This window comes from Chiloscyllium plagiosum, chromosome 3 (genome assembly GCF_004010195.1).
Source record: "Chiloscyllium plagiosum isolate BGI_BamShark_2017 chromosome 3, ASM401019v2, whole genome shotgun sequence".
NCBI lineage: Eukaryota > Metazoa > Chordata > Chondrichthyes > Orectolobiformes > Hemiscylliidae > Chiloscyllium > Chiloscyllium plagiosum.
In genome coordinates this window covers 37,551,155-37,572,147 of record NC_057712.1, presented here as the reverse complement: position 1 = coordinate 37,572,147, position 20,993 = coordinate 37,551,155, and the positions used below count along the sequence as shown (strand labels likewise).

The 20,993-nt window shown below is 41.6% G+C and overlaps 1 protein-coding gene across 3 annotated transcripts in view; it reads right to left on the bottom strand.

Moving 5' to 3' along the window:
• disc1 (DISC1 scaffold protein) overlaps window positions 1-20,993 on the bottom strand; it is a 132,560-nt gene that overhangs the window by 68,965 nt on the left and 42,602 nt on the right. For 2 of the 3 annotated variants that reach the window (XM_043680132.1, XM_043680138.1), the window contains exons 6-7: window positions 14,936-15,168; window positions 8,794-8,848 (exon numbers count right to left, since the gene is read on the bottom strand). The exons of the other annotated variant lie outside the window; for it this stretch is intronic. In XM_043680132.1, coding sequence (XP_043536067.1) covers window positions 8,794-8,848; window positions 14,936-15,168 — 288 coding nt within the window. The remainder of the gene's footprint in view (window positions 1-8,793; window positions 8,849-14,935; window positions 15,169-20,993) is intronic. 3 annotated transcript variants of the gene reach the window in all.

Sequence of the window (20,993 nt, the reverse complement as noted above, 5' to 3'; positions counted from 1 at the left end):
AAGTAACAGAAGAAAGAAATGCCAGCAATCTCAAGACCAAGGACCACTTCCACCATCCAGAAACACCTGCCAAATGTGTGGTCAGGTACAGCTCTAGGATTGGGTTAATCAGCATGTAGGGACCCAGAGAACCCAAGACTAGTGACACGGAATTTCCTAGGTGGACAAACATACTCGTTAGTGAGTGATTACCAACGATGATCTTTTTGCACTTTTGCCTTATCAACATAACGATAGATCTGGTCTGTTCTGCTATGAACCTGCTCTAGCTGTTGCTTCACGACCTTAATGCTTCTGCAAACTCTCAATCATTTTCCTGAGTGTATGTTTAGCCTCTCTCAGTAGATGTGCTGCCACTGAGATCACTTATGTATAATATAAACCTGTCTTTAATTAATCTTTCAGTTGTGCAAATTCACAGGATTCTGTAGTTACATATTGATCTACGGAATCACCTTGAGACCTAACAATAACAAATATCATTCATAAGCTAAGTTCTCTTGGATTTCAGAATTTGGATTTGAGCTGTAAGACCATCCAAGTTTCTGCCATCTGTGCTTTTCTGTTTTTCAGAGAGATTGAAGGTGGAGAAGCCTAAAACACTATTTCCCCAATACTGATAAAACTCAAGTTAATCATAGCTGCTCTAGTCTGTTCAATATGTCTGTAAATCTCGCAGTTCTGCCATTGCAGTTGCATTTCTTACTGTCTTTAATTTTGACAGGCACCAGGAAAGGAAAAGTTTCAGCCAGTATCTTACAAGTATTCAACTGTGATCCATTTACTTTTTTTCTTTATTGTAGCTTTTAGCAGCATTCCCAGTGTCCTTCTGTTTAGTAGTTCAGTAGTTATACTTCTGTATGACTCTTTTACATTTAATGTCAGTTCAGCTTGCAGAATTATTAGTGCACTGATTGAACTGGCTACAAGATGGATGCCTTTAAGTGCCTCGCAGTAGTGGTCACCTGACTACAGTAAACCATGTGGTACAGGAGTACAACTTCGCATTTCTGTCTCAAAAACACATTGAAACATCCCAGTTTATAAGGTAGAGCTGCAGAAAATACAGGGGGTTCTTTCAGGAAGGCATCAAGCACATCAAAAAACTTTACTGGGAACAAGCAGAGATGAAGTCATGGTGTAGGAGAGAGTATATAAACCTCCAAATAGCTCATTTACCAGACTCCCCAGACAGTGCAGAGCTTTCAGTTCATGTTTGGAATTTGCTTTGGTGGAACATGCTTTGGTGGCACAGTGGCTCATTGGTTAGCACTGCTACCTCACAGCGTCAGGCACCTGGGTTCGATTCCAGCTGGGGCGACTGTCTCTGTGGGGTTTGTACGTTCTTCCAGTGTCTGTGTGGGTTTCTTCCAGGTGCTCCAGTTTCCTCCCATAGTCTAAACATGTGTAGGTTACGTGAATTGGCCATGGTAAATTGCACAGAGTGTTCAGGAATGTGCATGTTGGGTGAATTTGTCAGGGATGGATGTAGAGTATGGGCATGGGATTCTATGAGAAAGACATTTGGGCAGCTACGTTTATGGGCGGCACGGTGGCTCAGTGGTTAGCACTGTTGCCCAGGTTCAATTCCCACCTGGGGCAACTATCTGTGTGGAGTTTGCACATTCTCCCAGTGTCTGCGTGGGTTTCCTCCCACAGTTCAAAGATGTGCAAGTTAGGTGAATTAGCCATGCTAAATTGCCCCTCGTGTTAGGTACTTTAGTCAGGGGTAAATGTAGGGGAATGGGATGGGTTGCTCTTCAGAGGTTCAGAGTGGACTTAATCTAATCTAATCTAATAATTAAGAGCCATCACAAAATCCATCAAACATGTCCAAAGGGATTTCATAAATACATTAAGGACAGAAGGATAACTAGGGAGAGAATAGGGACCCTCAAACATCAGCAACGCATCCTACGTGTGGAACCGCAGAGATGGGGAAGACACTAAACGTGTGTTTACTGTGGAGAAGGACATGGAAGATATAGAATGTGGGGAAATAAATCTTGAAAAATGCCCATGTTACAGAAAGGTGGTGCTGGTTGTCTTAAAACATGTCTTAAGGTTGATAAATCCACAGGACCTGATCAGGTGTACCCTAGAACTCTGCGGGAAGCTAGAGAAGGGATTACCAGGCCCCTTGCTGATTATCCGAAGGTGATCTCAAGGTCCCGATGGAAACATTACATCAAAGACATATCTCCAACAGTGATCACGTCTTTTGTTTACAGTTATTAAACAGGCACCGTCTCCAAATGACTGACTGCCTGCCCTTTCTCCCTCCCCACACTTTCCCTGGAGTTCTACACAGGGGTGTATGCTAAACCCCCCTTCCCCGGATTAATCTTTCCAACATTGTCCTGTACAGGGCAGTAAAAAGCTGCGTGTGTGTGTGTGTGTGTGTGTGTGTGTGTGTGTGCGCGCGCGCGCGCACGCACTCTATTTGGAGACTTACCCCACAAAGGCAACTGAAGCAGTATTGTTGTTGGTGTCCAGTGCAGCTGCCCTGGAGAGAGGGCAAGTGCGTATGGTGTTGGGGGCGGTGTTGCATGGGATTGGGGGCGGGGGGGTGTTGCACAAGGTTGGGGGCAGGGGAGCGGTGTTGCATGGGGTTGGGAGTGGTGTACGGGTGGGGGGGGGGGGCCTCACGCGCTGTGTGCTGCTGCAGTCTCCTGAATGAGGAGCAGACTTTAAAAAATCAGAGCCCCAGAGGAAAGGCATTTAATCAATTATCCGAAAGAAATAGTGCCTGCCCATCACTTTCGGATACTTGAGGTTCCCCTGTATTGGCAGAATAGGGGAAAAACAAAAGGAAAACAGTTCAGGTTCCTTTGCTTCCCAGTTCTGATGCTGACATACAGCCATAGAGTCAAACAGCACAGAAACAGACCTTTCGGTCCTCCATTGGCTAGTTAGGTCCCTGGTGTTCAGCTGTCTGTCTTTCTCCAGAAGCATCCATTGGTTTGTAAGCAGCATAAAACTATTGATTTACTTGGAAAATGTCTCTCATTTATTAAATCACACTTCATAGCTCACAAATCTGCTGCAGGAAAGATTACTAGTTTCTTTCAAGTTTAAACTGAGTTTTTTTTTACTGCAGAAAACAGGCAGTTTCTGTTGGGGAGATCGATTGTACACATTCTTTCTTCTTTTAAGTTTGTCTGTGTCTTTGCAACTTGTTTCCAGTTCCAACCTGTTCAGTTAGCCAAGAACAAATCAGCTTTACTTGTAAATAATTTCTCCATTCCTAATCGTCTGCATATTGCAGGAAACGATAGTCATATGAATAGAGTTCACAATAGGTATCTTGCTGTGAAATTATGCAGCCATCCATGCAAATCCTTGTTTTTTAATACAGTTTTCTTTAGAGTGCTACCAACAGTGTGGGTTCAATTCCCAAACTGGGTGATCCTACCATGAAGGCCTCACCTTCTCAACCCCATTCCTTGTCTGAGGTGTGACCCCCAGAGTAAACTCACCACCAGTCATTTCTCTCTAATGAGAGACAAGCCCTATCATCCTCTGGGATGATGTTGATTTTTACTTTTATATGACCAGTTTTTCAAATCACAAAAGTAAAAAGACATGGTCCTTACAGCTAGAATAAATTAGTAAACTATGATAATTCTAATACAAAACCATGTTGACTGTACTTGATTTTATAATGATTCTTCCCAGCTCAACAAAGGACTCAATATTTTCTTTATGATAGATGTGGGCAAACTGCCCTGCAGCTTTCGGCCTCCCTTTTTTCATGAATCGAGATCCTGCATTTGTAATTTTCCAATTTGCTGGGATTTTGCAAGTTCACAATTAATGCATCAACCATAGTTGCAGCCACTTCTTTTCAGACCCTAGTATAAAAGCCATAAGTACCAGGAAGGGGTTCCGAGAAGGAGGGAAGTATACAGTGCTAACCACTTAGGCCTGTGCCTTCTAGAGGTCTGGGTTTGGGCATCGTTATACCTCTCACAAGAAACCTTCAGAGTTAGGGGGACAGAGTGGCGTGAGGGTGGCACGGTGGCTCAGTGGTTAGCACTGCTGCCTCACAGCACCAGGGTCCCAGGTTCGATTCCAGCCTCGGGCAACTGTCTGTGTAGAGTTTGCACATTCTCCCAGCGTCTGCATGGGTTTCCTCCGGATGCTCCGGTTTCCTCCCACAGTCCAAATATGTGCAGGTCATGTCCATGCTAAATTGCCCAAAGTGTTAGGTGCATTAGGGAAATGGGTCTGGGTGGGTTACTCTTCGGAGGGTCAGTGTGGACTGGTTGGGCCGAAGGACCTGTTTCCACATTGTAGGGAATCTAATCTAAATCTAATCTAAAATAATTATTTTATTAAAGGTCCCACATCAGATTTTCTCAAGGTGCACTTCTTTTTAAACCAGCTAACTTATTATTAGGTGATATAACCACACAGTAACAATACCTTTTGTATTTGTGTTGATATATGGTATATTTGGACTGTCACAGAAGACAGTTAGAGTATTTCATCAATATCCTCTGAGATAATCAACTCTTCATTAAACTTCAAGCCACACAGAAGGAAAGCATTAGTAAACATGACTAACAGGCCATTACCATTACTCTTATTTCTGTGTTGTTCACAATACCTTAATTATGACCATAAGTCACATTAATACTGATTGCATGATTAATTTCTTAATTAGGTCTTTAGATTTATTATTAGCTTCCTGTACAATTGATAATATGTTCTCCGTTTTGACCACTAAAGTCAAATATCATTGCTACATGCGTGTGTGGTAAGCATGAATTCTTAGTAATTTTATTTTCAGTTCAATTATCCTTGCTAATTTATTTTTTTCATTTGAACTGGCTATATGCACACAATTTCAAATCAAAATAAACCAAAAATCAAAAATAAGTTGCTGCTTAATGATGACTGGCACTGGGCCAGGCAACTTCTGATCAGGCGTATATCCACTCAACTGAATGGCACAAGTGAGAGTCACTGAATGTGAGAGCGTGTGTGAACTAACAGACTGGGAGTGAGTTGGACACAAACACAGGTTGCTAATGAAGACAGACACAGACATACACATCCCTTCCCTCCACCCCCAGAAATCTATTCATACTCCAGGTCAGAAGTGGAGCAAAACTCAGGCTGAAAAGCAACCTGATTTTAATCCTCAGTTCCAGAGGAGTTCTACCAAGATTAGCTTGATGTGTGTGCTACCAAAGGTGAATGCAATGGTGTTAATTAAACCCAACTCCTTAGTATGGGTCCATTCCCCCTCCCACTTTGGTGATCAGGATTTGGGGCCCTGGTCTGGCCTCCCTAATGCTGCTTATAAAGCAAAACAGCAAACATGAGTTTATTAGTTAGATAGGCTCCTTGGTACTTTTTAATGGTTTTTTAAAAATTAATTTCATATTTTTTTAAACCATTCATTTGTTGTCTTGGCATGTTTTTTGCTTACCAACTTCACTGCTTTACTTCGTAATGACTTTTTTTACAAAAAAAAAGTACGTTTACTGTTATGGTAGATCACAACTCAGGGCAGCTGCTGCTTGGTTTTCTGACGAAGCAGAATGAGAGACTCACAAGAAGTCTCATTGTTGTTTGAGGGCCGGCAAAAGATGATAGTTTTTCCCCAAAAGAAACAGGAAGCATTGGAAATGTCCAGCGTGCCTGCAGGTATCAGTGCACAGAGAAGCAGAGGCCAGCGCAGAGATGTTTCATCAGAATCCATGAAGATTGGAGACATGAAGTATTAAAACGGTTCCTTTTTCCACAGATGCTATCTGGCTTACTGCACATTTCCTGACTTTTCTATTTATACAATAGATTTGTGTTGGAAGGTTTTGCAATTTTTAATAGAACATGTTCAGGATATTCATATTCACACATGGGATTGCTGCTTACAGTGCTTATGAGATTCAATTTTTTTTTAGATGTTGTTCAGAAATTGCACAGGTCCAGGTGCAATGAAAAGGAGCTGGTTGCATATGAAATATAGGTAATTGTATGTAATGGTGCAACAAATCAGTGGTTGTAAAATCAATGGGACTCCTAAATCGAGAAATAGAGTACAAAAACCAAATAATGTTTGCTAAATCTATGTAAAACAGTTCAATCTCTCTGACTACAGTTCACAATTCTGGATTCATGAAAGTACAACAGGGAAGGTTAATGAGGTGGGGATAAGGGGCCCAGAAAACCATCAGGGACGATGATTTCTCTTCATAGCCCTGGTCTAAGGGATATGCATTTGGTTCCAACAGTCTTCCAAATAACCCTTTCCCCAGTAATTGTGGTTGTTTCAAGTTCCTCACTCACTTTCTCCTCTTGATTTTTAAGTATTCATGTTTTTTTGTGTCTTCTACAGTGGACACCATTTCAATGCTTCTATCATTTGCGTGTTTTCAATTATTAATTCTCCAGGCTCAGGTTCTAAAGGACCAGTTCTCACTTTAGTTAATTCTTTCTTTCTTAAATACTTATAGAAATTTTACTATCTGTTTTTATATTTCCTGCTAGTTTTCTCTCATTTTAATTCAATCTGTGCTGTAAGGTAACAGATGAAAAGGCCACCAGTCATCCCTCACTACAGGCAAAAGTGAAGGAATGTTATTCTCCCTCTTCGCTGTAAACTAAAACAGCAAGTGAAATTTCAGTCAAAAGAAAACAAGACAAAGGCTTCTCAGCTGGCCTACACAGCCAAACATCTCAAAGCCTGTGACTCACTTACCAATATCAGCCCTACTGGTATCATACAACCAGAATGATATAATGTCTCAGTTTATTCTTCAGAGACTGATTTTTTTAAAAATGTTGGCTTTTTAAGACTAATCTCTCATTTCAAATCTGTGTGCATGTATTGCATTCTCACATTTAGTAACTGTTAAAATTATGAAAATTCAGTGTGCATTCTATCAATTTTGAATTAGGAGCTGGAAATGACTGGTGGACTTTGAGACAGACTTTTGTTAACAGAAAAAGAAGAAGAGACCCAAACATGCTTTGTTTGAGAGGCCAGACCTGGAAGCTAACTGCAGATGGAGACTGGATTAGAAAGGTTCTAACAGACATAGTCAACCCCAGGAAGAACAGATAGCAGAATTTGGCTATTAATGAAGACATAAAAGAATGAAGTCCCATACCAAGGAATTGGTTCTGGAAAGTCAGAGGGAACCCAAAGTTCAAGCAGATGGCAGTCATTAAATGGCCTTAGACTGACCAACTCTCCCAGAAATGTCAATTTGAGTGGAACCAGAATAAAAGTTGCTTTTTGAACTACCTTCCAGAAGGCCAAAGAGTAGAAAATCTGAAATATTGCTGCCTTTGCCTGGGCAAACTTAGAAGGTGATCTTACTGAATGTTTTAGAAGAGCATTCAAGGAGTTCACAGTTATTCACCATGAAAGACACTGAAGTAATCTGGCCAGTTTTGTTATTTTCTTTTATTTCTTTATCCCTTAACTTCCTGTCTGTTTTTTGTGTGAATAGGGGCTGGAAACAAATGTTTTGGGTTTAAAGCACAGACATTAATTTTTTTTAATTCTCTCTATGCTAACGTTTTGTATTTAATAGATTTTTAAGTCTTTTATTTAAAGTACAAAATCAGTGTGCAGAAATTCACAAAGTCTGTGATTGGTTATTCAAAAGACTGGTTAGGAACCAATGGAATGACTATTTGGGAGTCTTCAATGGACTAATTTTACTGTGTTATGAATACAGAGGTAGAAAGGCTGATCTGGTTCAGCCACCTGTCTCCATGTCATAACAATAACCTTTAAACTCACTCTTTCATTAACTCAGGCCAGTCTAGTTCAATAATTTAAAACATACATTTCTGTGGTTTAGGAGAAAGGTATCCTTTCAAAATCAAACAAACTTGTTGTGACCAACTAAGGGGACGGGTGAATAAAGAAGGGGAGCCTCCTGGTTTGAAAGTGTGACACTTTGGTAGCCTTTCTGGAATCATAATAAACTGGGGATCTTCAGACTGTTTGTTATTATTTATTGTTCGAAAAATCCATCTGGTTCACTAATGTCCTTTTTAGTAGGGTCAGATATTCTTATCTGGTCTGGACTACAGTAATGCTTGCTGAAATGCAATAGCAATCCACTCAGTTCAAGAACAATTGGAGCAATAAATGCTATCCTTGCCTTGGATGACTAAATCACATAAAAGAATAAGACAAAAATATATCTTCAGTTGGTTCTACTATAATGCAATAGTTCCATTCTCATGCAATCGCGTGTTAAGAAAATGGTGTAATAGCAGCACCATTTAAAGCAATGAGGCCAGAATCGCGTTATAAGCAATATAACCAATAGAAGGTTTAAAACTTCACCCTTCAGAAACAGGGTCCCCAATTCATCAATCTCATTATAGCGAATTTGCATTAACGAAGCTCGCGTTATAGCAGAATGAACTTGTACTGTTCTTTTTAATGTCTCCAACATATCAATGTCTTTTTAAGAAATGCCCAGAGCCACACACATATTTCAAACTGGGTCCCACTAGGAAGATTACTTCAATCCACAAATTTATTTGCAGGTTTGCATGTCTGGATTAATAAGGCACAACAGGTGCAACTATCATCTTTCTCTGTTCTATTTATCCACATATGTAAAAAGTGGTTTCCATTTTTTATTTTAAAAAATCGAATGACATTCTTAAGGATGCAATGAAAAATACTATGAAATAATAGGGCTAAAGAAGATGCAAGTAAATAGAACAGTAATTATTTGAGAGGAATCTTAATCAGTTAGGGTCAAACACTAAAATTATGGATGGTGAGGATTTTCTTAATATTGCGCTTACCTTTGTAGCAGCTGTCTTAATAGCCATAATTAGTGACTGTTCTTTCAGATGCAGCCTAAAAAACAGGTTTATGCAATTACTATTACAGGATGTCAATCATCCATGAAAACTTCTAACATGCTCCTTGATTCCAATACTTTCAAAACACAAGAAGCCGAAGTATTTATCACTAGGAAAAATATATTTATAACTAAAAGTATTTTGGTGAAAAGAGTAAAATGAGAAGGAAAAGATTTTTGGGACAATAACGTGCATAGGTTTTAAAATCAAAAACTTTTTGTAAGCAGTGTAATAAAGTCATTCATCTGTATCAGTTGAACAATTGGCAGTACTATGTCTTCAGTCAACTCTCACCAAAAATAATAGTTAATTTCAATTTACAAATTATTCTTAGAATATGTCAAAAAAAAATCTTGTTTTGCATGTATGCAAAAATCAGATTTTTTTTGTTTTATTCATTTCTGGAACTTGGGTGTCACTGGCTGGCCAGCATTGATAGCTCATCCCTATTTGCCCTTGAGAAGGTGGTGAAGCTGCAGTCCACTTGCCATGGGTGGGAATTCCAGATTTTGACCCAATGACTGTGAAGGAACCAGTGGTATATTTCCAAGTCAGGGTGGTGAGTGACTTGGAGGGGAACTTGCAAGTGGTGATGTTCCCAAGTACCTGCTGTCCTTGTCGTCTAGATCGAATTGGTAATGGGTTTGGAAGGTGCTGTCTAAGCATGTTTGGTGAATTTCTGCAGTGCATCTCGTAGACAGTACACAATGCTGCAACTGAACACTGGTGGTGGAGGGATTGAATGTTTTTGATGTGATGCCAATCAAGCAGGTTGCTTTGTCCTGGATTCAGGCAAGTGGGGAGCATTCCATCACACTCCTGACTTGTGCCTTGTAGACGGCAGACAGACTTCAGGGTTTAGATTAGATTACTTACAGTGTGGAAACAGGCCCTTCAGCCCATCAAGTCCACACCGCCCCGCCGAAGCGCAACCCACCCATACCCCTACATTTACCCCTTACCTAACACTACGGGCAATTTAGCATGGCCAATTCACCTAACCTGCACATCTTTGGACTGTGGGAGGAAACCGGAGCACCTGGAGGAAACCCACGCAGACACGGGGAGAACGTGCAAACTCCACACAGTCAGTCAGTCGCCTGAGGCGGGAATTGAACCCGGGTCTCTGGCGCTGTGAGGCAGCAGTGCTAACCACTGTGCCACCCACACGGTGTCAGGAGGTGAGTTACTCATAGAACATTACAGCTCAGTACAGGCCCTTGATGTTGCACTGAACTGTGCAATGAAATCTGAAGTCTATCTTTCCTATACAATCCATTTTCATACACATGTTTATCCAATGACCATTTAAATACTCTTAAAGTTGGTGAGTCTACTATTGTTGCAGGCAGTGTATTCCACACCCCTCATACTCTCAACCAAAAAAATTACTTCTGATACCTGTCCTATATCTGTCATCCCTCAATTTAAAGCTATGTCCCTTGTGCTAGGCATCACCATCAGAGGAAAAAGGCTCTCACTGTCCATCCTATCTAACTCTCTGATTATCTTTTATGTCTCAATTAAGTCATATCCCAACCTTCTCTCTAATGAAAACTACCTCAAGTTCTTCAGCCATTCCTCATAACATCGTCCCTCCATACCAGGCAACATCCTAGTGAATCTCCTCTGCACCCTTTCCAAATCTTCAACATCCTTCCTATTACGGGGTGACCAGAACTGTACACAATACTCCAAGTACAACCAGACCAGAATTTTGTACAGCTGCAGCATGACCTCGTGACTCTTATTCATAACCCAGTCCTCTTTATTCGTGCTGCTCCTTCCAAAGTGAATCACCTCACATTTTCCCAAATTAAACTCCATTTGCCACCTCACAGCCCAGCTCTGCAGCTTATCTATGTCCCCCTGTAACCTGCAATATCCTTCAACACTATCCACAACTCCAGTGACCATAGTGTCATCCACAAATTTACTAACCCATTCTTCGATGCCCTCATCCAAGTAATTTATAAAAAAGACAAACAATAGTGGCCCCAAAGTAGATAATTGCGGTACACCACTAGTAACTGAACTCCAGGTTGAACATTTCACATCAACCACCCTCTGTCTTCTTTCAGCTAGCCAATTTCTGACCCAAGCCGCTAAATCACCCTCAATCCCATGCCTCCATATTTTGTGCAATAGCCTACCATAAGGAACCTTATCAAATGCCTTATTGAAATCCATATACACCATATCAACCTCTTCACCCTAATCCACCTGTTTAGTCACCTTCTCAAAGAACTCAATAAGGCATGATCTACCCTTACCAAAACCTATTCAACTTATTCCTCTCTGGAGGATTTATAATCATATCTTTTATAATCCTTTTCCAACATTTACCCACAACTGAAGTAATATTCACTGTTCTATAATTACCAGGGTTGTCTCTACTCCCCTTCTTGAACAAGGGGACAACATTTGCTATCCTCCAGTCTTCGGGCACTATTCCTGTTGACAATGACGACATAAAGGTAAAAGCCCAAGGTTCGGCAATCTCCTCTGTGGCTTCCGAGAGAATCCTAGGATAAATCCCATCCGGCCCAGGAGATTCATCTATTTTCACACTTTCCAGAATTGGTAACACCTCCTTGTGAACCTCAATCCCGTCTAGTCTAGTAGCCGGTATCTCAATATTCTCCTTGACAACACTGTCTTTTACCAGTGTGAATACTGATGAAAAATATTCATTTAGCACTTTCCCCATCTCCTCTGACTCCATGCACAACTTCTCACTACTATCCTTGATTGACTCTCGAAAGATTAGAGCCATTCTTTCATTCCTGATATTGCACAAAATATACCTATTGAAAGTTTTAGAATTTTCCTTGATCCTATCTGCCAATGAGTTCTCATCTCCTCCTGGCTCTTCTTAGCTCTCTCTTTAGGTCTTTCCTGGCTAACTTGTAACTCTCAAGCATCCTAACTGAGCCTTCATGTCTCATCCTAAAATAAGCCGCCTTCTTTCCCTTGACAAGACATTCAACTTTAGTAAACCACAGCTCCCTCGCTCGACCACTTCCTCCCTGCCTGACAGGTACATACTTATCAAGGACATGCAGTAGCTGTTCCTTGAATAAGCTCCTCATTTCAATTGTGCTCATTCTCTGCAGTTTCCTTCCCCATCGTAAGCATTCTAAATCTTGCCTAATCGCATTGTAATTGCCTTTCCCCCAGCTGTAATTCTTGGCCTGCTGTACATACCTATCCCTTTCCATCACTAAAGAAAACATAACCGAATTGTGGTCATGATCACCAAAGTGCTCACCTACCTCCAAATGTAACACCTGGCCACTTGCTGCTGTATCCCTAGTCTCTGACCTGCTCTTGTAGCTACTGTGTTTATGTGGGGAGTCCAGTTGAGTTTCTAGTCAATAGTAACCCCAAGGATGTTGATAGTGGTGGATTTAGTGATGGTAATACCATTGAATGTTAAGGGGCAGTGGTTAGTGTGTCTCTTATGGTGATGGTCATTATCTGACATTTCTGCGAAGCGAATGTTACTTGCCACTTGTCGGCCCAAGCCTGGATATTGTCGCAATCTTGTTGCATTTGAGCACAGACTGCTTCAGTATCAGAGTGGTGGTGAATGGTGCTGAACAATGTGCAATCATCAGTGAACATAACCTCTTCTGACCTTACGACAGTGGGAAGGTCATTAATGAAGCAGCTGACGATAGTTGGGCCTAGGATACTACCCTGAGGGACTCCTGCAGAGATGCCCTGGAGCTGCGATGACTGACCCTTCACAACTATCTTCCTTTGTGCCACATATGACTCTAAATCAGCAGAATGTTTGCGCCCTGATACCCATTAATTCCAGTTTTGCCAGGGCTCTTTGATGCCTTAGTCAAATGCAGTCTTTATGTCAAGGACTCTCACTCTCCCCTCACCTCTGGAATTCAGCTCATTTGTCCATGTTTGAAGAGAAAGTGAGGTCTACAGATGCTGGAGATCAGAGCTGAAAATGTGTTACTGGAACAGCACAGCAGGTCAGGCAGCATCCAGGGAACAGGAGAATCGACGTTTCGGGCATATGCCCGAAACGTCGATTCTCCTGTTCCCTGGATGCTGCCGGACCTGCTGCGCTGTTCCAGCAACACATTTTCAGCTCTGTCCATGTTTGAAGCAAGGCTATAATGAGATCAGGAGCTGTGTGACCTTCGCAAAACCCAAATGGGCGTCACTGAACAGGTTAGCAACTTCTGACTCTTCATGATGTATAAACACTAAAAACGATTGCCACATCCTATCATAAACAATTAGTTAGAATTGCGTAATTCTCCTTTGATAACAGTTACACAAGCTTAAAACCTAACTTCAAAAGATTGGCCCCGACAGAAACAAATCACAACCTTTATGAATCTTGGTAACAAAACTGTGTTTCAAAATCAAACATTATGCATCTTTATCATTATTTTTCCAGAGGTGAGGGGAGAGTGAGTGTCCTTGATTCAAGATGGCAGCAACCAAATCTACTTTTGCTGAGTTCTGTGCCATAACCCAGACAAAGTGGGGTACTCACCCTCCCTTCACTGTTTAATTTGTTAAGAACAGTTTTTTCCTAACTGTTCTGAACAGTTTGGTGCAGTTTCGAAATGAGAAAGGGGAAAGGACCACGGAGTTCATAACAGCCCCCCCCACCCACCGACCCCAGCAACGGACATACCCGCGGAGTCGGCCTCCATGGCCTCCCAAGAGGACTCACTTGCACAGCAGAATTTTACCTTGGAGTTTATAAAACTCAGAGAGGATCAACGTGTCAATGGTGGAGACCCAGGCCAGGTGGGCATCGATGTTCGTCATGCTGCAGAGGCATGACTTGGAGATTCAGAGTCTTGGGCAGCGTGTTTGGGGGGGGGGGGGGGGGGGGGGGGGGGGGGGGGGGGGGGGGGGGGGGGGGAAAGAAGCTGAGGCGGAGCAACGAACCATAGCTTCCGAGACCGCAGCTGAATCCTCATCGGGCCGAGTTCAGGCCCTGGAACGTCGACTGCGGGCCTTGGAGGAGCAGGTCAACAACCTCGAAAACAGGGGTCTTCGGAAGAATATCCAGTTGCTGGGGCTTCCCGAACGGGAAGGAGGAGGCCACCTCGTCAACTATCTGGAGCAATGGCTCCCACAGTTTCTAAGGCTGGAGGTTGAGATAGGCTGGGTGCGGGTTGAGTGGGTCCACCGTGTAGTAGTGCACGGGCCCGGATTGGACAAATGCCCCCACCCCAGCGCGACTCAAGTATTATTGAAACAAACAAACAAGCAAATCATATTTACATAAGCTTAACAGTTGAAACAGAAATCTGATTGACGTCTTTAATTATCCCAAATAATCCCAAACCATTTGCTTTTAAATCTTTAGTTTTATAGCTAGACAATGTCCATGCCAAAGGAAAGTAATGGCAAGAGGTGAATGATGTGAGGAAAACAACAATTTTGGTTTGGAAATTACAAGCATCAGTGAAATAGTTGTTTGCCATATGATGATGGGAAAGACAGAATATTCTAACCCAGGAATTCATCTTGCAACGTGACTAAGTATATGACATGACCAGACAAGATGAACTTCAAGTTATGTATGAAAGTCTAGTCTATAACTACATAGCGTATTTCATAAATTTACTAATTCAAAAGTCGGTATATTTCTACTGACACAAGAAAAAAAGTAATTGGAAGTCAACCCATCCTTCAAATACCGGTATTAAAATGCTCAATTGGCTTCATCTCAACAGCAATTTTTAAACAAATTTCAAAATGCCCTTTTACATGAATAACAGACTATTTTACATTGAATATTAAGTTTTGGCCCTTTATACCTGCTTCATGAATCAGGTGGATGTTGTAGATTTAAGAGTTCTATTCAAAGTAAAGAAAGGAAATTCTCCAGCTTCCTCAGCAACAATTCTCCACCAACCAATAGCACTAAAGGTAGATTAATCAGCTATTTGTAAATCTTTGCAAATGCTGTGGGATATTTGAAAAGTCATTGTATTACATACAAGCTTTTCTTTAAACCATGTATCGGGTATACCATGTATCGTATTGCAAGGCCACTTGACTATCAAGTAACACTTAAATACTCTTTTACCTCTTCATATCTTCAGGAAGCTTTGAATTGAACAGGATTTTATTTCTTAACGGCAGGACATCTTTCAGTGTCTTATTCAGATCTTGTAATTCATTCGCTGAGAGAGTCAATAAAGAAGGAAGTTCATAATCATATGACTGTACAAGTCTGGTTTCTTCTTCTATTTCTAAACGCAGTTGATGGTCTTTAGCTTCCAATACTGCCAGTCGTTCTTTAAGATCAGTGATTTCTTCCTATTGTAATAAAATGCATTACTGAGCTAGGTACAAGTAACTCAAATATAAACTTTATTACAAAGCTATATTCTGCATTTGTATGGCAGAAATTTAATCACTGTACTAGGCTACCTCAAAATTAAAACATACTTTTTTCACAATAAATTCATCCTAAATTCATTTCATGAGATGGGTATGACAAGACTTTAAGGCAAGAAAGAGATATTATGAAAGAAAGCAAAGCATTTGATTGCTGACATAACAGCTTTATAGATAGAGCAACACTTTCATTGATCTAAGCAGAACCATGTTTAAAAAGTTTAAAAGACTTAATATATATCCTGAATAATTTCTTGTTAACTGTGACAGAAAGCCATATTTTATATCATTGCAAACAATATGGCATAAATGTACATTCTGAAGGAATTACAGTCCAGTTGCATTGCAAAGTTTTGTCCATGTAAAGCCTTGAAATCTCCATTGAGTCAATCACAAGTGAGGCCATTTAGAATCATAGTCACACTGCACGGAAATAGATGCTTCGGTCCAACCAGTCCATGCGAACCATATTCCCAAACTAAACTACTCTCACCTGCCTGTGCTTGGCCCATATCCCTCCAAACATTTCTTATTTGTGTAATTATTTAAATGCCTTTCAGACATTGTAACTATACCAGCATCGAACACTTCCTCTGAACGTTCATTCCACATATATACCACTGTGTGAAAAAAAAATTTCCCCTCATGTCTTTTCAAATCTTTCTCCCCTCACCATAAAAAAATGCCTCCCATTGTTAAAATTCCCACCTTAAGGAAAAGACACCTGTCATTTACTTTATTTATATTCATGATTTTGTAAACCTCTAGAAGATCACCCCTCAGCCTTCTATGCTCCATGAAAAAATCCCAGCCTATCCAGCTTCTCCTTACAACTAAAATCCTTCATTTCCAGCAACATCCTGATAAACCTCTTCTGAACCTCTCTAGCTTAATATCCTTGCTACAATGTGGTGACCAGAACTGGATGTAGCACTCCAGAAAAGGCCTTAACAACAACATGTGCCACTTCAACATAACAGCATCATAACATTCATCTACTCAAAAGGTCTAAAAGAGAATGAAGGCAAGTGTGCTAAACATCTTCTTAACCACACTATCGATAAGCGATGCAAATTTTGAAGAATTAAGTATCTGAACGCCCAGATCTCTGTTTCACAACACTACCCAAGGCCCTACTTTTAATTGTGTAAGTCCTACCCTTGTTTGTTTTACGAAAATGTAATATCTTGCATTTATTCAAATTAAACTCCATCGGAAATAGCTTTAGCTTTATTGTCACATGTATTCAAACGAATACAGTAAAACGTTTACAATTACCACATTACAGCGACATCTTAGGTACAAAAGTACCTAGATACACACATTCAGGATCAAAGTTTTAGGAAACAAAAGACAGTAAAGAAATAAATAATCCAGCATTATAGGTCATAGGAGAAAAATTAGAAAAATAAAGTTAAAGGTTCAAAATATCAGTCTTTCCAACCCTGTCCATTGCGGCACCTAGCCTCAAGGGAGTTGTCCACGGCCTCACTCCTATCTGCGCCAGACTCCTATGCCCCACTTTAGCTATGTTCTCTTCGCCACAGAGCCCACATCACTAACGCCACTGAACCCACACTCACTCCGCAACCAAAAGTCACTGGTTCTGCTGCCAGGCCAGGCCACGGGTCCCACTTAGATTACAAATGTTGCCTTGCTGGTGCTGCCATTTTGAAGAATCCATTGCCACCATCCTGAACGACTGGATGAGCTTTGCTGTTGCTGGCCCTGAATGCCAGGAGAACACACTTACTGCCACTGCTGCAGATGCGGAATGGCAAGAGAACACCCTCACTACCACTGCCTCCAATTGCCAGAAGAAGCCACATCTGCCACTCTGCATGCTGCCCTTTTGGGCTGCCACGCCAGTGCTACTGACCAACCCGCCACAGAAGAGGTTAAAAAAAAAGCCAAAAGAAAAAGGAAAATAAAGCGAAAGAAAACAGCAGAAGCAAAAGTAAAACAAAGGAGGAAAGCAGATGGGAGTGATGGGCTCTGGGCAAGAGCCTGCACACAGCCCTGTTACTCCACGGCTATCTTGTGCCAGAAACCTGTCACTCTTCAGCACATTGATCAGTTGAGTCAAATGTCTCTTTTAATCTTAGACAACCTTCTTTGTCATCCACTACCACTAATTTTGGTGTCTTTTGCCAACTTGCTAACCATGCCTTGATTGTGTTTTTGTACTCCTTGGCTATAATATCCCCATTTTCTCCCAACCCCTTTTCTTTTTTGTCACTCTGGGTAAAACCTCTTTCCAAGAGTTTTGCATCTGCCAAAACATTCTATTCATCTCAACCAAATTCCCTTGTCCCCATTGAAACTGTTATTCTCAAGTTATCTTGATTATCTTCCAAAGGGGACCAACTAGAATATTTACAGCAACAACTATTTCAGTCTTTTACTACCACAACTGGATGAACCACATTAAGCAGTATCAGATCCTGCCCGACCTTAACCACACCAGGCACAATTCCAGAAGTATCTTTAGAAGCAGAGATAACCATGACTTCTCTGGACTAAAAATCATCTTTTCAATCAATCTTCTCTTGATCCTCCAAACTCAGTTCCAACACTAAGTACAAGGAGCTCATAGGCTTCTTAATCGCTATATCTGAGCTTCGATTACTCTACCACTTCCCCCAACCACCTTCAGCTGCCTCAAATCAGCTACCATCCCTACTCCTCTTAAAAATGTACCTGCTTAACACCCTTCTCTCCTTGCAAACAATTGTTCCCATTGCCAAACCCCCTTGCCCTTCAAACTCCTTGAATACGTGATTGACCCGATTTTGGAGCAATCTGAGAACACCATGCTTCAAAACTTTTAGTTGAAAAGTGTGGTGCTGGAAAAGCGCAGCAGGCCAGGCAGCATCCGAGAAGCAGGAGAATTGACCTTTCGGGCATAAGCCCTTCTTCAGGAATGAGGCTGGTGTGCCAAGCGGGCTGGGAATACGATAGGTGGAAAGAGGGGAGGGTGAGGGTGATTCGAATGGAGATTCATTTAGAGCGTTGTATATTCACTACTACCACCGCTGCTGCACAGTGGCAGCAATGTCTATCATCTACAAATTATTTTACAGAATTATTGAAACCGCACTCTTCAAGGCAAAGTGAGGATTATCACATTCCTGACATGTGCCTTTGTAGACAGTGGACAGGTTTTGGGGACTCATGAATTACTTTCTGCAGGATTCCTACCCTCTGAACTGCTCTTGTAACTAGTCCATTCATTTCCTAGTCAACAGTAACACCAGGATATTGGAGATAATCATTACCACACAAATGTTACTCACTAAGCTTGAATACTGTCCAGTTCTTGCTGCATGTGAACACTGGCTGCTCAGTATCTAAGGAGTAATTTAATGGTGATGAACATTGTGCAATCTTTAGCAAACATCCCACTTCTCACTTCATGACGGAGGGAGGTGATTGATGAAACAGCTGATGATGTTTCAGTCTAGGTCACTATCCTGAGGAACTCCTGCAGTAATGTTCCATGACTGACAGTTATTGATCTCCATTAACCATAAGCATGTTGCTTTCTGCTAAGTGAGAGCCCAACATTTCCCACCCGTGTTCAGCTCGTTTGTCTATGATTGAATCAAGGCTGTAATGAAGTCAGGAACTTAATGGCTCTGGCAACAGCAGTGATCAAATTACTGCCATGTATGTCTCACAACATTAGCACTGCCAATGGCCCCTTCAATCAGTGGACTGATGGTGCGGTAATTGTCAATGCTGGAACTGTACTGCTTTTTGAAAACAGATCATACCTAGGCAATTTTCATATCTCCTGGTGTATGTCAGTTTTGTAGCTGTACTGAAACAGCTTGGCTGGGGCCACAAATAAAGCTGGAACAATAATATTGATGGAATATTGTCAGGATGCATAGCCTTTGCAGTAGCCAGTGTATTTAGCCATTTCTTGATATCACAAGGAGGCATCGACCTTGCTAATACCTGGGGTCTACGATGCTGGAGACATCAGAAGAAAGTGGATCATCCACTCTCATTTCTTGCTGAAGATGGTCTTTTGCACTGATCTACCAGGCACCTACACTGAGGATGGGATATTTTTGTGTCATCTCTTCCTGATTCATTGATTAACTATTGACCATCATTCATGACGAAATGTGGCAGAGCTGCAGACTTTACATCCGATTGGTTGATCGTGGAATTGCAGAGTCATGCTACTGCTTACCACTTTCACAGTTTATCTTCCAGGCAAGAGCTGAAAATGTGTTGCTGGACAAGCGCAGGAGGTCAGGCGGCATCCAAGGAGCAGGAGAATCGATGTTTCGGGCTTGAGCCCTTCTTCAGGAATCTTCCAGTCATTTTGGTTCACCATGTTGACAGCTGACTTTTAAGTATGCTTGGTGTCGATCTTGTACTCATCATTGAACGAGGATTGTTTCCTTGGCTTGCTGGTAATGGCGAAGTAGGTGATTTGCTGGGCTGTGTATAATATAGGTTGCATGTAGTTGAGAAGGTCCTGCTTGAGGCGTGGTAACTTTCAGATGAAACTCACCAACAGTTGCCTCTAACAAGAGAGCCACCCTTTGGTCCTCTGCTACTATGGCAACTTCATATGGTTGAGATCCCAAAACTGATCCCTGTGATACCCTAATAGTTATAAATTGTCAATCTGAAATGGCCCTGTTTTTACTAACTCCTGCCTTTCCTAATAATTGATCAATCCTGCATCAATGCTAAATTATCATTCCCAACTTGCGCAGTAATCTTCTATGTGGCACCTTATCAAGTGCATTTTGGAAATCAAAATATAAGACCATAAGACATAGGAGTGGAAGTAAGGCCATTCGGTCCATCGAGTCCACTCCGCCATTTAATCATGGCTGATGGGCATTTCAACTCCACTTCCCCGCATTCTCCCCGTAGCCCTTAATTCCTTGTGACATCAAGAATTTATCAATCTCTGCCTTGAGGACATTTAGCGTCCCGGCCTCCACTGCACTCTGCGGCAATGAATTCCACAGACCCACCACTCTCTGGCTGAAGAAATATCTCCACATTTCTGTTCCGAATTGACCCCCTCTAATTCTGAGGCTGTGCCCACGGTACCTAGTCTTGTCGCCTAATGGAAACAATTTCTTAGCGTCCACCCTTTCCAAGCCATGTATTATCTTGTAAGTTTCTATTAGATCTCCCCTTAACCTTCTAAACTCCAATGAATATAATCCCAGTATCCTCAGCCATTCCTCCTATGTCAGACCTACCATTCCAGGGATCATCCGTGTGAATCTCCGTTGGACACACTACAGTGCCAGTATATCCCCTCCTGAGGTGTGGGGCCCAAAACTGAACACAGTACTCCAATGGGGCCTAACCAGAGCTTTATAAAGCCTCAGTAGCACATCACTGCTTTTATATTCCAACCCTCTTGAGATAAATGACAACATTGCATTTGCTTTCTTAATCACGGATTCAACCTGTATGTTTACCTTTAGAGAATCCTCAACTAGCATTCCCAGATCCCTTTGTACTTTGGCTTTACGAATTTTCTCACCATTTAGAAAGTAGTCCATGCTTGTATTCTTTTTTCCAAAGTGCAAGACCTCGCATTTGCTCACATTGAACTTCATCAGCCATTTCCTGGACCACTCTCCCAAACTGTCTAGATCCTTCTGCAGCCTCCCCACTTCCTCAGTACTACCTGCCTGTCCACCTATCTTCGTATCATCGGCAAACTTCGCTAGAATGCCCCCAGTCCCTTCATCCAG